General features: G+C 35.8%; 1 protein-coding gene across 2 annotated transcripts in view; it reads left to right on the top strand.

Moving 5' to 3' along the window:
* Nucleotides 1-16,581, top strand: part of BMPR2 (bone morphogenetic protein receptor type 2) — a 214,465-nt gene that overhangs the window by 155,063 nt on the left and 42,821 nt on the right. For both annotated transcript variants that reach the window (XM_020972823.2, XM_020972822.2), the window contains exons 4-5: nt 10,788-10,898; nt 13,429-13,520. In XM_020972823.2, the coding sequence (XP_020828482.1) occupies nt 10,788-10,898; nt 13,429-13,520 (203 nt within the window). The remainder of the gene's footprint in view (nt 1-10,787; nt 10,899-13,428; nt 13,521-16,581) is intronic.

The raw sequence follows: 16,581 nt of genomic DNA, 5'->3' as shown, positions 1-16,581 counted from the left end.
GTCTCCCTGTTAGAATGTTCTCTCATTTAACTCTGCTTCAGAAAAACCTTTAAATGGTTTGTTTTCCTTCCTGTTTTCCTGATTCAGTTTACCCTAAAGAAATTTTTTGAGTGTTCATTTTCCTTGTGTATCTAGCTAGTGGAATTATAATGCAAGGAACATTAATTCAATTATTTGTCTTGCTATTTAGTGCTCAGAGGCTGAATGAGTAAAGAAAGGACAGATTGCACTTTGTACTTTTGGTGATTGTTTTTTGCTTGGTGTGCAGAATCATTGAAATTTTGAGGTACACAGGACCTTTAGATATCATCTAGTCCAATTCTGTCAGCTGAGGTGGAGAGATAAGTATTTTACCTAAGGTCACATGGCCGAATGACTCGTGATAGAATCAGGATTAGAACATAAAACTGAAAAGAGAGAACACTAAGCCAAAATTGTTTAATCCAAAAAACACGTGGATAAATCAGTTTTGTGTCTAGTTATCTTCTTTGAATTTTGCAAAGTGATCGGGTTAACATTCATAGTCATACTAGGGTGCTTCCCAGTAACTACTGTTAGTATTGAGATACTATAAAATGTGGTCTCATCATAGCAATGAAAAACAAACCTTGAATTGTGGGCATTATATTCTCAAACATAGTACTTAATATTAAGGCGCAACAATTACACTTAACTAGTTTTTATACATAGTAACATTGAATGAAGATGATTTATAAAACAAAGTATTACATTTGCTAATATGAATAGACTTAATGAGTTTGTGTGTTTTAAAGCTTTGTAAACTGTATAGGATTATACTCCTTGCTATAATTTACATTTAAACAAAAAGTATTTGGTGTTTATGGTAGAAATAATTTTATAAAAAAGTAAGTCTTGTATATAGTTTCCCCCTAAAAGTGTGATTCTGTACAATCTTTCACTTGCCTTGTTTGTTTATTTTTATACATTATTATTGTTTGTATTTGTATTGAAAGGTGGTACCATGTGTATGCCCACATTTAGTTTTTTTTTTTTATTTTAGGCAATTGAGGTTAAGTGACTTGCCCAGGGTCACACAGCTAGTAAGTGTCAAGTGTTTGGTCTGAGGCTGGATTTGAACTCAGGTCCTCCTGACTTCAGGGCCGGTGTTCTATCCACTGTGCCACCTAGCTGCTCCCACATTTAGTTTTAATCTTCTATCCTTCCTAAAATAGATCTGTTCCCAGCTAAACATTGAAGTGTAAGAAGTTTTGTTTGTATGTTTTTGAATCCAACTTAAATGTATTAAGATGCCAAGGTGACCCTGATGGAACTGCTTTAAGGAAACTATAATTTTTTTTAATGACTTATTATGTCTTATCAAAACTTTGGCTTGGCCTCCCTCTCCCAGCACTCAGCACAATGCCTGTGCACACCAGGCACTTAATAACTGTTGGTTGAATAAAACTGGATGCCTTTGGTAGGTTTAGTTATTCAAGCTATATAGAAGGTTTACCATGACTTTTCTCTAACAGACTCAACAGTCTTCAATTTGGAAATTACCTTAGAGATAATTTTCCAGAAGAGGAACTGAGCCCAAAGGATGATAAATGGTGTTTCCAGGATCAGACAGCTCGTGGTAACAGAGCCAGCACTAGAACCTACGTCTTCTCACTGTTATTGGGGGTGTTCTTTCAACTCTGCTGTGCTGCCTCCATGATTAGGCTGTTTGAGAAACCCTCAGAATCCATGGATTTATGGCTTCATTTTAAATACTCATCATAAAAAACAGAATGATGATGCTTCATTACAATTTGTTTCATCAGGAGAAATTTCCAACAACAGAAAATAATGTGAATAAATAAAGACTTGAATCTGGAAAGATGAATTTGTGAGGCACAGCAAACAATCCAGTTTAACCACTGTTAAATGAGCATCTATTAGCACCTATCATGTAACAGGCACTGCACCAAGCAGTACAGATAATTTGTTGAGGAGGCAGCATGGCACAGTGATTAAATTGCTAGATTTAGAGTTAGGAAGAAATGGTTTGCATCCTACCTCAGATACTTAGTAACTGTGTAACCTTGGGTAAAGTAATTTAACCTCTTGGCCTCAGTTTCCTCATCTGTAAATGGAAGTGATAACAATAGTATAATAGGGATCAAAGGAGGTAAGATATGTAAAGCACGTTGTAAACCTTAAAGTACTATATAAATGCAAGCTATTATTAGAGTAGTATTATATAAAACCAGAAAGTCAGGATGATGTCAGATTATAGATGCCCTTGGATTTCTTAATAAAGCATTTGTAGATAGTGAAGACTCATGGAAATTTTTTGAAGAGTGAGATATTAAGATCTGTGCGTTAGGAAAACTTATCTGGCAGTATAGGAAGGATTGAAAGTATTGAAAGGAAGCTATGTAGAAATAGAACTAATAATCTATTATAGTAGATTAGGTAGGCAATGAGTACTTTTACCAGGACAATGAGAATAAAAGTAGAAAGAAGAGGATGTTGTGTTCGAAAGATAATTGGAACATTTGAACTTCCAAAATGATCTTAGCCCTGGAAGTAATGATGGGAAAATAAGTTCATCTTTGGTGGCAAGGAAGTAGTCCATAAACATCTGTCTGAAAAGAGTTAAGTACCCAAAGATTATACCCAATGGTATGGTTGGTTTATTACTCAGAAGGAAAGAAGCGTACTGATTATCTGGCACTATCTAGAGCCAGTCTTCTTATTTAAAAAGATGATAAAAATGGTTTGAGGAACAAGATTTTTAAAAAGCAACATGCGAGAAGAAAATATACAAGAGTATTAGTAGAGGTCAGCCGTAGTGGCCTTGATTAAAGGCCCTTTTTCAGGGGCCCAGCAATGTCATTGACAGCACAGAAGAGAACAAGCAATAAAGACAAGAAAAAAGAGGAATGCAGGCCAGAGGGGCCACAAGCCATTTAGATCTCAGTAACTTCTGGGAGTCTAGTTATCACACACTAATGACAGCAGACATTGAGCGTAATACATTCATGGGAGGCAGGCAACCATTTAGATTTCAATACCCCTAAGACCATTATAGTATATCATCTGCTGTTCTGACCTTAGGAAATTGTAACATCCACCTTGAGGAAGCACAGTAACTTACTGGTAATAATGGATTCAATGTTTTGTTTTGTTTTTTATCATCTTGCTTGCCAGTGTTATTTAGCCTATTGAATGAACCTGTGGATCAGGATCAACTTGCAGACTGTACATACATAGGACTTACATTCTTATCGTGACATTAAAACACATTGTTATTGTGTCTTTGCTGTATCAGTGATGTATGTGTATGTCTGGAATTCTGTTCGCATTTTTATTCCATATAACTTAGTGAATTCTGGTTTGATGATAGACTTAAATGTTGAAAAGAACTATTAAAAAAGATGGATGCAGGGGCCAGCTAGGTGGCACAGTGAATAAAGCTCCGGCCTTGGAGTCAGGAGGACCTGAGTTCAAATGTGACCTCAGACACTTGACACTTACTAGCTGTGTGACTTTGGGCAAGTCACTTAACCCCGATTGCCTGACACCCCCCCCAAAAAAAAGGATGGATACAATGGAAATTTTATAGAAATTGTGGGGGGAAGATTTTTTTTCTATTCACCAATAAAAATTGACCACGTAAAAATAAAATGTAATTAAGAGGAAAATAAAAAGATCAGGAAAATATTTACAACAAATATAATAGGCAAAAATTAGATAGATAAGAAACTTTAAAATTCATAAAGTTAATTCTTAGTCAACAACAGATTAAGCAGTCCCAGGATGGAAATTAATGCTTTTCAAAGCAGAAAATATAAATTGTTAATAAATTGCTTACGAAAAGACTCATCCTTAGGGCAGCTAGGTAGCACAGTGGTTGGAGCTACCAGCCCTAGAGTCAGGAGAACCTGAGTTTGAATCCTGCCTCAGACACTTACTAGCCATGTGACCCTGGGCAAGTCACTAACCCTGATTGCCTTTAAAAAAAAAAGCTTATCTTTGCTAAGTCAGGGGATACAAAATATACAACTTTAAGGTACCCTCTTACATCCATCAAATAATTTAAAACTATGGAAAATATATACGGGGGAAGGTCATCCATGAAATGAAGGGGTTGGATTAAATGAGCACTAGGATCCATTCTTACCTCTAAAGGTATAATCCCATAACACTCAGCCATATTACATTTTTTTTACCTCAATGAATTATGAAACTGTTAGAGGTAGAGCCATAATACTGTAGATATATTCCTTATTCATCATTGCCACTTTCAAACTTTCCCTCTGTCCTCATCGCTAAAGATCCTCTCCTTCTTTGAGGTTCACTATATATTCATCCATTTATCTGACCCAGATCTCTGTAGCAGCCATTTTGCTTGCTCCTAGGTAATTTGCACTCTTTTTCTCAAAGAGGTCAGTACCTGAACAACAGTCTTCCCCTCTACACCAAACCCTAGTCTCATACTTGAGGATTTGAATATATGTTGAAATCTTTCCCCACCCTTGAAATAAATGCTGGGGGGGAGACCAGCAAAGATGATGGAGCTGGAGAAAGCAGCATAGCCCAGTTCACCCTACAAATACTCCATAAAAGATCTAAAAAGAGTAACAAACTTAGTTGTTCACGTGACTGGGATGCTCAAAGTAGAATTCTGTTCAAACAAAAAAGTGATTGGGGAAGTAGGTATCACTTGAAAATCACTTTCGTGTGAAAGTGAATCATCATCTGAACCTCACTTCAAAGTAGGGTAGAATACATACACAATTTGGCATAGAAATACATTGAACTCAACAGGAAGAGGGAACAATTCAAAGCGGGAAATTGGGAAGAGCAATTTAAAAGTATGGAAAGAAAAGGTGAGAACCTGTAATTGGTGTCTGTATGAGGGGAAGAGAAAAGGAGCAATGGGACAGAAGCATACTGCATCAAGCATAGAGCATTAGGGCTGAACACACTCTTCTCCCATTACCCTCTTCATCATTGTAAAGAAGAAGCAAGGGAGCAAAGAGAGGAAATCATAGAGATAAGATGGAGAACGAGATGGAGGGAAATAATACAATTAATAATCATAACTGTAAGTGTAAATGAGATGAACTCATCTATAAAACAGAAGAGGATAGCAGAATAGCTTAGAAATCAGAATACAATAATTTTCTGTTTACAAAAAACACACTTGATACATAAAGACTATTACCACTTTGAAATAAAGGACTGGGGCTAAATCTGCTGAACTAAAAAAAAAAATCAGGGTTAGCAATCGTGATCTCAGACAAGGCAACAGCAGAATTATAGTTGATTTAAAAAAGATGAACAAGGAAGCTACATTTTATTGAAAGGTACTATAGACAGTGAGTTAATGTCAGTACTACACATATGCACCAAATGGCTTAGTATCTAAATATTTAAAGGAGAGGCTAAACAAGTTATAGGGAGAAATAGTCAAATTATAATGATGGGTTACTTCAGTGTACCCCTTTCAAAACTAGATTGATTTAACAAAAATAAGAAACATAAGTGACTGAATAAATTTTTTAGAATAGCTCTCAGACAGTTATTAAATGGAAATAGAAGGGAGTGTGTGTGTGTGTGTGTGCGCGCGCGCGTGTGTGTATACACACACACACACACACACACACACACACACACACACACACATTTGGTATGTATGGTGCCTTTACCAAAATTGACCAAGTATTTGAGTATAAAAACCTCACAAATAATTGCAGAAAAGCAGAAATATTAGACACCCCCTTGTTGACCACATTGAAATAAAAATTATATTTGGTAGAGAACTGTAGAAGAAAAGATTAAAATTTAATTGAAGAATAAGTAACTTAATTTAAAAGAACAGGTAAGTCAAAGAACAAATCACAGAAACAATAGATAATTTCAGTAAAGAAAATCACAACAATGAGACAACATACAAAAATTTTTGGGATTCAGCCAAAGCAGTCCTTGGGGGAAAATTTTTATTTTCCTAAACACTTAAATCAAAACCAAATTAGCAGTATCATAAATGAAAGAGGAGAATTTACAACAAATGAAGAAGAATTAAGGGAAGTGATTAGAGACTTTTGCCTAACTGTATACCAGTAAAACCAACAACATAAATGAAATGGTTTAATATTTACAAAAATAATAAAATGTCTAGATTAATAGAACAAGACATAGAGAATTTAAATGACTTAATCTCAGAAAAAAGAAATTAAGTCACAAATTTACTTCCAAAGGAAAAAAGAAAAAAGGACCAGGACCAGATTAATTTGCAAGCAAATTCTATTAGATGTTCAAAGAATAATTTCAGTATAACAAAAAACTGTTTACAAAAACAAGAAGGAAATCCATCAAATCCCTTTTCTAATAGAAGTATTGTCTTGATAGCTAAACCACAGAAAGTCCAACCAAAGAAAGAAAACTATAGAGCAAGAGTCAGCTGACCAACCATTGACTCCAAAGGATCCATGGGGAAACTGAAATTTATTTTGCATGTTTATTTGTTTGTTACTTTTTTGTTGTTGTTAAAATTTATCCATTAAAAAGGTTTTGTTTTTCTTTTTTTCCTTAATGGAGAAGGAAGGGGAGGTAGGAAGGGAAAAAATAGCTATTTGTGAATTTTTAAAAATTAATTTATCATTTTGAACTTTTTATAGTTGTGAACATTTAAAAAATTGGTAATTGGATTTTAATATTATTGGTTTACTTTGTAATCCTATTAATTTTATTTTATGCATTTAAAATGTGATTCTGGGAAGGAACCTATAGTTTTCAGTCCATGTCACAAAAAAAAGTTAAGAGCTCTTTCTTTAGAGATTTGAGCTTTGTAAGTAGTGTTTTTCCTGTAATGCCTATGAAAGATGCAGTTATTAATATGTTCAAATATGTATCAGCTAAGTTCCTGCATGTCTCATAAAATGTGAATATTTCATTTTTAATGAAGATATCTATAACAGTAGCCAGCATTTTTATATCACATCAAAGTTTGTAAAGCATTGTACGTACATTATTCTGACCGTCACGTGCATAGATAAATCATGTGCAGATTCTATGAGGTAGGTGCTATTATTACCTCCATTTTACAGGTGTAACAACTGAGACTAAGAGAAGTTCAGTGACTTGCTCAGGGTCACACAGCTTGTGAGTGTCTGAGGTGGGATTTGAACTCAGGTCTTTCTGAATCTAAATTCAGTGTTTTTAACCACCTACAGATCCTCAGGGCCTGGGATACCTTTGCCTCATGTCTGTTAATGCTTTCCCTCCTTATCTCTGCCTCCTACATTTTCTTCAAGTTTCAGCTGAAGTTTCACCTTTTTCAAGAAGCCTTTCCCAGTTTTCCTTTATCTTAGTGCCTTCCTTCTGAAAGGATTAATTCCCTTCCCCAAATTATCTTGCATATATTTTGTATACATAGTTGTTTGCCTGTTGTCTCCCCTATTAACTGTGAACTCCTTTAGATCAGGGACTGTTTTTTTGTTTGTTTGTTTGTTTTGTTTTTTGGGGGGTTTTTGCCCTTCTTTGTGTCACTAGTGCTTAGTATAGTGCCTGACTATAGTAAGTAGGTGCTTAATAAATTGACTTAACCACTTCACCACCTAACTACTTAACATTATTATACACCAATAGAAATCTAACTATATCAGGAAAATAACAATCTAAGTAAGAAAAGCAATCAACACTAAAACGTTGGTCTTGACTACTCAACTTGGTAGGTTAGGAGTAAGAGGAAAAAAATCTTTAAGAACGCTTGTGTAGAAATATTGCCTAGAAATTATTTTCATAGGAAGAAGCTAAACATAAAAACTGAGAAGATATTCTGTTTTCAGTCTGTGTATTATAATGTATTCATTTACACTAGGAAGGCCTATCAATGGAGGCGCTTCTAATTCTGGCTCTTTCAGAGGTCAAATCTCGTTCGTTTGGAACTGGGAGTAATTAAGATATAATTGCTTGATTTTTATAGAAGAAAAGAACCATATAAGAATAGTTCTCACCAAAAAAAAAAAGAATAGTTCCCCCTGGGTCAGACCCAATGGGTTTGTCAATTCTGATATTTGGTTTTTGGCAGTAACCACCAAGGAAAGTGTTTTTGGAAGGAGATGCTTGTTTCCTGAGGTTAACCTCAAAATTATTTCTTCCTTTGTAAATTTTCATAATATCATTCTTTGCAAATCTGCCCCAAATTAACTTTTTTCAAATCAAGGACTAGAGAAATAAAAGATTACTCAGCATCATAAGACTTAAAGCTGGAATAGATCTTAGAGATAGTGTTTCCAACTTTTAGGCACTATATTGTACAAACTTAATCTCCCCACTCCAGTTGACCCATTTGTGGGGCTACAGAGCCTCTTTATTACATATAAACCCTTTAATGAGTTTCATCATCTCCAGGAATTTGAATTGGTCATCAACTTTCCTTAGTTAACCACTTTTCGTATTCATGCCATTCCCAAAATACAGTGGGATGGAGAAAAACATTTTAATAATTTCTTGGGGAGGAAGTTATAACAACTTCTTTAAAATTTTATTTTTTCCCAATTACATATAAAAACAATATTTAACATTCATTTTTAAAAAATTTTCAATTCAAAGTTCTTTCCCTCTCTCCACTCCCTTACCCCTCCCTGAGATGGTAAGCAATTTAATGTAGGTTGTATATGTGCAATCATGTAAAACATATTTCTATATTAGTCATGTTGTAAAAGAAAACACAGACCAAAAGAAACATACACACACATGAAAAATAGTTGTTTCAATATGTATGCAGACTCCATCAGTTCTTTTTTTGGAGGTGCATAGTGTTTTTCATCATGAATCCTTTGGAATTGTCTTGGATCACTGTGTTTCTGAGAAGAGCTAAGTTGATTGTAGTTGATTACAGCACAATGTTGCTGTTACTATGTACAATATTCTTCTGGGTCTGCTTACTTCACTTTGCATCAGTTTGTGTAAGCCTTTCCAGGTTTTTCTGAAATCATCCTGTTCGTTATTTCTTATAGCATAATCATGTTTCATTACAATCATATACCATAACTTGTTCAGCCATTGTCCAATTAATGGGCATCTCCTCAATTTCCAGTTCTTTGCACCGCAAAAAGAGCTGCTATAAATATTTTTGTACAAATAGGTCCTTGTTCCTTTTTTTTTTTTTAATCTCTTTGGGATACAAACCTAGTAGTGGTATTGCTGGATCAAAGGGTATACACAATTTGATAGCCCTTTGAGCATAGTTACAAATTGCTCCTCAGGGGGGTTAGATCAGTTCACAACTCCACCAACAATGCATTAATGTCCGAGTTTTCCCGCATCCTCTCCAACGTTTATTATTTTCCCTTTCTATCCTGTTAGCCAATCTGATAGATGTGAGGTGGTATCTTAGAGTTGTTTTAATTTGCATTTGTCTAATAAGTAGTGATTTAGGGCACTTTTATATGCCCATAGATAGCTTTGATTTCTTCTTCTGAAAGCTGCCTGTTCATATCTTTTGACCATTTATCAATTGGGAAATGACTCATATTCTTTTAAATTGACTCACTTCTCTACATATTTGAGAAATGAGGCCTTTGTCAGAGATACTTGCTGTAAAAATCGTTTTCTAGCTTTGTTTTACTTCTAATCTTGGTTGTATTGGTTTTGTTTATGCAAAAACTTTTTAATTTCGTATAATCAAAATTGTCCATTTTATCTAAACCATGAACCCATTTTGACCTCGTCTTGATAGATGGTGTAAGATCTTCGTCTCTTCCTAGTTTCTACCAGACTGCTTTTCAGTTTTCCCAGCAGTTTTTGTCAAATAGTGAGTTCTTGTCCCAAAAATTTGGGTGACAGACATTTTTTAACAGGTAAAATATGAAAGTAATTCATGCTGCTGTCATGCAATTCATAGTATTGTGGCAAAAGAACACTGGATTGGGATTCAGCAGGCTTGTCTTCTAATTGTATCACTGCTAGTTGTGTAGCCTTGGCCAATTCAATATTTCCAAGTCTGAGTTTTGACATCTGTATAATAAAGGAGTCAGATTAAATGGTCACTAAAATTCCTTTTGTCTCATTCTGTGATCCTTTGATTCTAACCCCACTTTCAAAGCAGACACTTAAGGAAGTATGGGAGTATGATAGCCATTAAATGGTCATATTATGTGTGTGACAACCACTGATGCTTCTTCCAACATTAAATTGATTCACTTGAATTTTTTAGTCATTTCTGTAGTTCACACCTCACCAACTTCCTCTCAAATAATATTGAGTTATTAGATGATAATTACATGTGTATTTTGATGTCATTTTGTATAATATACCTCATTTTTGATTATCTAGAACTCTACCCTACCTAACATCTGTCAGTATTCCAGCCCTTTACAAGATAATTTACAGTAAGGTTCTTAAAATGCCTTTTATCACTAATTTATTGGTTTCTTACTTACTTTTGTCTTTATGTTTTTTTAATGCCATGTAAGGTCATGATTTTTTTTTTTGCTTTTTTTTGGTGAGGCAATTGGGGTTAAGTGACTTGCTTAGAGTCACACAGCTAGTAAGTGTCAAATGTCTGAGGCTGGATTTGAACTCAGGTTCTCCTGATTCCAAGGCCAGAGCTCTATCCACTGCACCACCTACATGCTCCATGGTCATGACTTTTTTTATAAGATAATTGATTTTTTTCTTAATTATTTTTGTTCTTGTAGGTTTTTAATATAATTTAAGAACAAGAATTTGATTGGTTTTTAACTCAATTTTTAAAAAAGATTTTAGTACTCCATAAGAACATATCTTTTAAAATATGGTATAACAGTTTCTAATTTGTTTTCTTTCAGGTCCTCCTCATTCATTTCACCGAGATGAAACAATAGTAATTGCCTTTGCATCGGTCTCTGTGTTAGCTGTTTTGATAGCTGCCCTCTTCTTTGGATATAGGATGCTGGCAGGTAAAATTTCAATTACTTTTAGTTAATCTTTTGTTCACAATCACTACCACTCTACAAATATTTACTAAGTTCCTAACATATTCAAGGCACTTTATTAGGAGCTAAGAACTTATCAACAAAGTTGAAAGTACCCTGGCCCTCACCAAGCTTACATTCTAATCCTGTGTGTATCCTGGAGTTAAGGGCGTGACAGGGAATAAGAACATGTACAGAGATAAGATAATACTAAGAATTAGGAGGGAAGGGGAAGTACTGTCAACTTAAGCATGAGGCAGACCTGTTGCTCAGATCCAAAATCACATCAGGAATTTTCAGAACTTAGTCCAGGGCAGGCAGTATCAAACTTTGCTTGGATCAGACCATTCTGGGAGCACTGAAAGCTTGCAGATCCCCAGTCTAAGCTTTTCCTGAGAGTCTGGAACAATACAGGATTCAAGAAAGCAGCAGCAGGACCAGCCCAAACATTCCCTAGAAATATGCAGAGCAAGGCCCTAATATAAAGTTCAAGTCAGAAAGTAGGTTGGAAGAATGAGCAAACAAAAAAAAGAATCCCACCATAAAAATCTGTGATGGTGACAGGGATGCTCTACGTGAAAGCCCAGAAGAGAATGACTTAAAAATGTATACAATCAAAGCATCAAAATAAAACATAGCCTGGGCACAAATTCAATCAGAATTCCTGGAAGAGGTTTAATGCAAGAGTTTAAAAAATACATATATTTTTATAAATGAAGTGAGAGCACTAGAGGAAAAAAGTGGAAAAGAAATGAGAGGTATGAAGGATATAATTAGAAAAAGAATTAACAGTTTGGCACAAGAATTATAAAACTCCCTGAAAATTACAATGGATCAGATAAGAGACAATTATTTTATGACAACAAGAAATATGAAAGCAAATTCTAAGGCTGAAGAAATGGAAGAACACATAAGTTATCTCATAGCAGAACAACTGACATGGGGGGAAGGATTAATAATCATTGGATTACACTGAAAGAGAGCTTGGAATGTGACATTACAGAAAGCAAACGATTTAGGCTTATATCCAGAAAAACTGCGTATAATCCTGCAAGGTAAAGGAAATGGATCTTTAATGAAATAAAAGATTTCCAACCATTTCTGATGAAAAGAAAAATCATAAACATTTGCACTATGAAGTATAAACATGAGTCAAGAGAAACATAAAATGAACAAACAAAATGAAATATAAAATGAACAAGTAATCATAAAGAACTTAAAAAAACTACACTGATTACATTCTCATATGGAGAGATAATATGTGTCCCTTCAACTCTACTCCTTTCTGTGGTCATAGAGGGATCCTAATTGGAAGCCCTGGAAGTGTAATGTCTTGCCTTCTGTAATGCTTTGATGATCTTAAAAGCAGAATGGAAAAGTAAGAAAAGGAGAACATAATAGGGGTGGAAAGGGAGAGGAAGTTAGGGAAAATTATTTCATGTAATGAGAGTGTACAAGTAGATATCCTCACAAACAAGAAAGAAAAGATGAAAAGAGTGGCTGACTCTTGAACCTAATTCTAATCTGAACTGGCCAAAGGAGGAAGTAAAACAATTATGTTATATAAATATTGATAGAATACTGTTGTGCTATAAAAGACTGATGAAAGGAATAGTTTTAGAGAAATCTGAGAACATTTTTATGAACTAATGCAGAGTGAAGTGAACAGAACCTAGGGATCAAGTGATATGATGATAATAATATTGTAAAGACAACTCTAAAAGACTTAGGAACCTTGATCAGAGTAATGACCAACTTTGATTCCAGAAGATTAATGATAAAATATGCTACCCACATCCTTTTTAAAGGAAAAGACTCAAAAATACAAAATGAAACTTAAAAAAAAGCAAACAAATGCAATGTAAAATTTGTTTTGCTTGCCTATACATGCTTCTTACAGGGTCTTTATTCCCCCCCCTTTTTTTTTTAGATGGAGGGAGTGCTTTTGATGAAGGGAGAGAGCTTTTGTTAATTAAAAACAATAATTTAAAAAGAAATAATTTTCTTGTTGATTTCTTGATTTTAAAAAGTCACCACCCATTTCGCAGATAACGGAGTTTCAGTTTCCTGATTTAGGTTCATTATATGGAGCTGCTCAATTTAATTTAATAAGGATTTTTAAAGCAACAATTATGTACCAGCATTGTAGTAGTTGATAAGATACAAATGCCAAAGCCAGAGGGTCTTTGATCTCCTGGAGCTTATATTACCAAGAATTTAAGTTTATTTGGGTTTCATATTATAATCTATTGGGAGAATGAGTTTACTAGAACTGAAGTCACATAGGAGCCACCCATTTCCTTTATTTGCAAAGTCTGTTGGTGTGGTAAGTAGTTCGTATATTAAGGAATTCCTTATGTTAAACCTTTTGGGCAAAATCTTTCTGCCCAACTGATGTATTAGCTCTCATTTTTGCATCTGTAGAGTTTATTAAAGACATTCTTCTCCCCCCCCCCTTAAAAAATGACAGATTTATTGTTTTAGACATTAATAGGATTCCTGTGTTTGCCTACAGGGGATCGTAAGCAAGGTCTTCACAGTATGAACATGATGGAAGCAGCAGCCTCTGAGCCCTCTCTGGACCTAGATAATCTAAAACTTCTGGAGGTAAGAATGTTGTTAAGGTCATTCTTTTACTCAGCATGTTCTCTCTGAGAAAAAAAGGCAGATACTAATGTCCTTCATTTGATTGCATGTTGCATATAGGCATAAAGAAATCTCACCTTTTCTGGAAATTGTTTTCTGATTATGCCAATTCAGAATGGTCTCTTTATCTTATGAATTCTTATAGCAGTTATTGCTTATACCAGTTTTTTTCCATTTATTTATTATCTTTTGTCAATCATTTTTTTCATCTGCACATGGTTTATCTATGCATGTATTTTGTAATCAGCTTGAAGGTAGAAGGGAAGGAGGGCAGGGGAGAGAGAGAATTACAAACACTGAGTACCAGAGATGCACAAACAAATACAACAGGCTCTCCCTACATTCTCATGGGGGAATGACAACACAGAAAGGGGAGTTAGAAAAGGGGTAAAGGTATACGTGCTTTCCAACATGATGTGGAGATGACCCAGAGATGTGCAACACAGGTTAGGGGTGGGGAGGAGAGTGATGAGGATGATAGTTGAAGTGTAGTCCTAATGGCTCTTTTCCAACAAGATCTCTCCTCTGTACAGTGAATTCAAGATTCCTTGAAAGTTATAAACACAGTGGTAATGTGTTCAATAGCCCTCTAATCATAAACATCAAGTAAAGCATAAAGCAGTGACATATATACTAATTAGAAGTGTTCACCATTGTAATGCTGGAGATCAAGCATGGCGTCCAAGTAGAAGAAGAATTTCCTGTAGGGTGTGAAGGTTTCCAGTTGTTCCTATTTGCAGATGATGTCGTACTGGTTATATCAAGCCTAGAATAGTGCACAGCCTTCTGGATGAGATCTGTAACCACTCTAAAGAATAGATCCTTGAGGTGGAGCCATGATGGTGGAGTAAAGGCCGGGACTCACCTGAGTTCTCTCCCAACCTCCTCCAAATACCTTTAAAAGATGACTTGAAACAAATTCTAGAGCAGCAGAACCCACAGAAAGATAGAGTAAAACAAATTTCCAGCCCAAGACAACTTGGAAGTTTGGCAGGAAAGGTCTGTTGCACCAGGGTGAGATAGGAGTGCAGTCCAGCATAGGCCACGTGCAGACTGGGCCCCAGCACACTAGGAACAGGCGTCAGGGTGACTGAATCACTGGCAGCAGTGGGGGTTTCCAGAAACTTAGCCCATAGATGCCAAAGACCACTTAGAAGGTCAGCAGGAAAGGTTTGTTGCACCTGGGTGAGAGTGGAGTGCAGTCCAGCACAGGGTGCGCCAGAACAGCCCTGGCCCTAGCAAACCAGGAGCAGGCCTTGGGAGTGACTAAATCAGCAGCTGCTGTTTCCAGAGCTCTCAACCCACAGATGGTTAAGAGGATCGAACACCTGGTCAGAAGGAGATTACAGAGGTCTTTTTGCTAACACTGAGGCAAGACTCTGTTGCTTTGCCCATACTTGGATCCAGGTTGTTGTCCTGGGTGGCACTCCCAAGGCGACGAGGAGCGCTAGCATCGCAGACCTTGCAGCCACCTTGCAGTGGAGGGGAGGACCCTCCAGGGCAGAAAAGAGTGCTTGTGGTCACTCACAGACCAGAGCACAGGCCAGGAGAGTAGTAAACACCTCTCCTTAGATCATACCACCTTGGAAGAAATAAAAATTTATAGGTCCCTAGAATATCTCTGAAAACAGCTGCACAAAACCCCTGAAGCTTGGGATAATGCTCCCTCCACCCTGGAAGCAGAACCCTACTTTAATACGGGGTTATAAGTCAAGTAATAGGCTGGGAAAATGAGCAAACAATGAAAAAAATCTCTGACTATAGAAAGTTACTATGGTGACAAGGAAGATCAAAACACACACTCAGAAGAAGACAACAAAGTCAAAGCTCCTATATCCAAAGCCTCCAAGAAAAATAGAAATTGGTCTCAGACCTTAGAAGAGCTCAAAAAGGATTTTGAAAATCAAGTAAGAGAGGTAGAGGGAAAATTGGGAAGAAAAATGAGAGTGATGCGAGAAAATCATGAAAAACAAGTCAACAGCTTGATAAAGAAGACACAAAAAAATATTGAAGAAAATAATACCTTAAAAAACAAACCAGGCCAAATGGTAAAAGTGGTCCAAAAAGCCAATGAAGACAAGAATGCCTTAAAAACAGAATTGGCCAAATGGAAAAGGAGCTCCAAAAGCTCACCAAAGAAAATAATTCCTTAAAAATTAGAATGGAGCAAATGGAAACCAATGACTTTATGAGAAATCGAGAAACAATAAAACAAAACCAGAAGAATAGAAAAATAGAAGACAGTGTGAAATATCCTGTTAGAAAAACAACTGACCTGGAAAATAGATCCAGGAGAGATAATTTAAAAATTATTGGACTACCTGAAAGCTATGATCAAAAAAACAGCCTAGACATCACCTTTCAAGAAATTATCAAGGAAAACTGCCCTGGTATTCTAGAACCAGAGGGTAAAATAGAAACTGAAAGAATCTACTGATCACCTTCTGGAAGAGATCCCAAAATGAAAACTGCCAGGAATGTTATAGCCAAATTCCAGAATTCCCAGGTCTAGGAGAAAATATTGCAAGCAGCCAGAAAGAAACAATTCAGGTATCATGGAGCCACCATCAAGATAACGCAAGATTTAGGAGCTTCTACATTAAAGGATTAGAGGACTTGGAATATGATATTCTGGAGCACAAAGGAGCTAGGATTACAACCAAGACTCAATTACCCTGCAAAATTGAGTATAATCTTTCAGGGGGGGAAAATAGATATTCAATGAAATAGAGGACTTTCAAGCATTCTTAATGAAAAAACCAGAGGTAAATAGGAAATTTGACTTTCCAGTTCAAGATTAAAGAGAAACATAAAAATATAAACAGAAAAGGAAAGCATAAGGGACTTAAGGTTAAACTGTTTATATTCCTACATGGGAAGATAATATTTGTAACTCGTAAGACCTTTCTCATTATTAGGGTAGTTAGAAGGAGTAAATATAGACAGAGGGCATATGTGTGAGTTGAATGTGAAGGGATGTTATCTAAAAATAAAATTAAGGGGTGAAAGAGGAATATACTGG

Source organism: Phascolarctos cinereus, unplaced genomic scaffold (assembly GCF_003287225.1).
Source record: "Phascolarctos cinereus isolate Bilbo 61053 unplaced genomic scaffold, phaCin_HiC Scaffold_7;HRSCAF=346, whole genome shotgun sequence".
NCBI classification, from domain to species: Eukaryota; Metazoa; Chordata; class Mammalia; order Diprotodontia; family Phascolarctidae; genus Phascolarctos; species Phascolarctos cinereus.
This window is presented reverse-complemented; position numbering and strand designations above follow the sequence as displayed.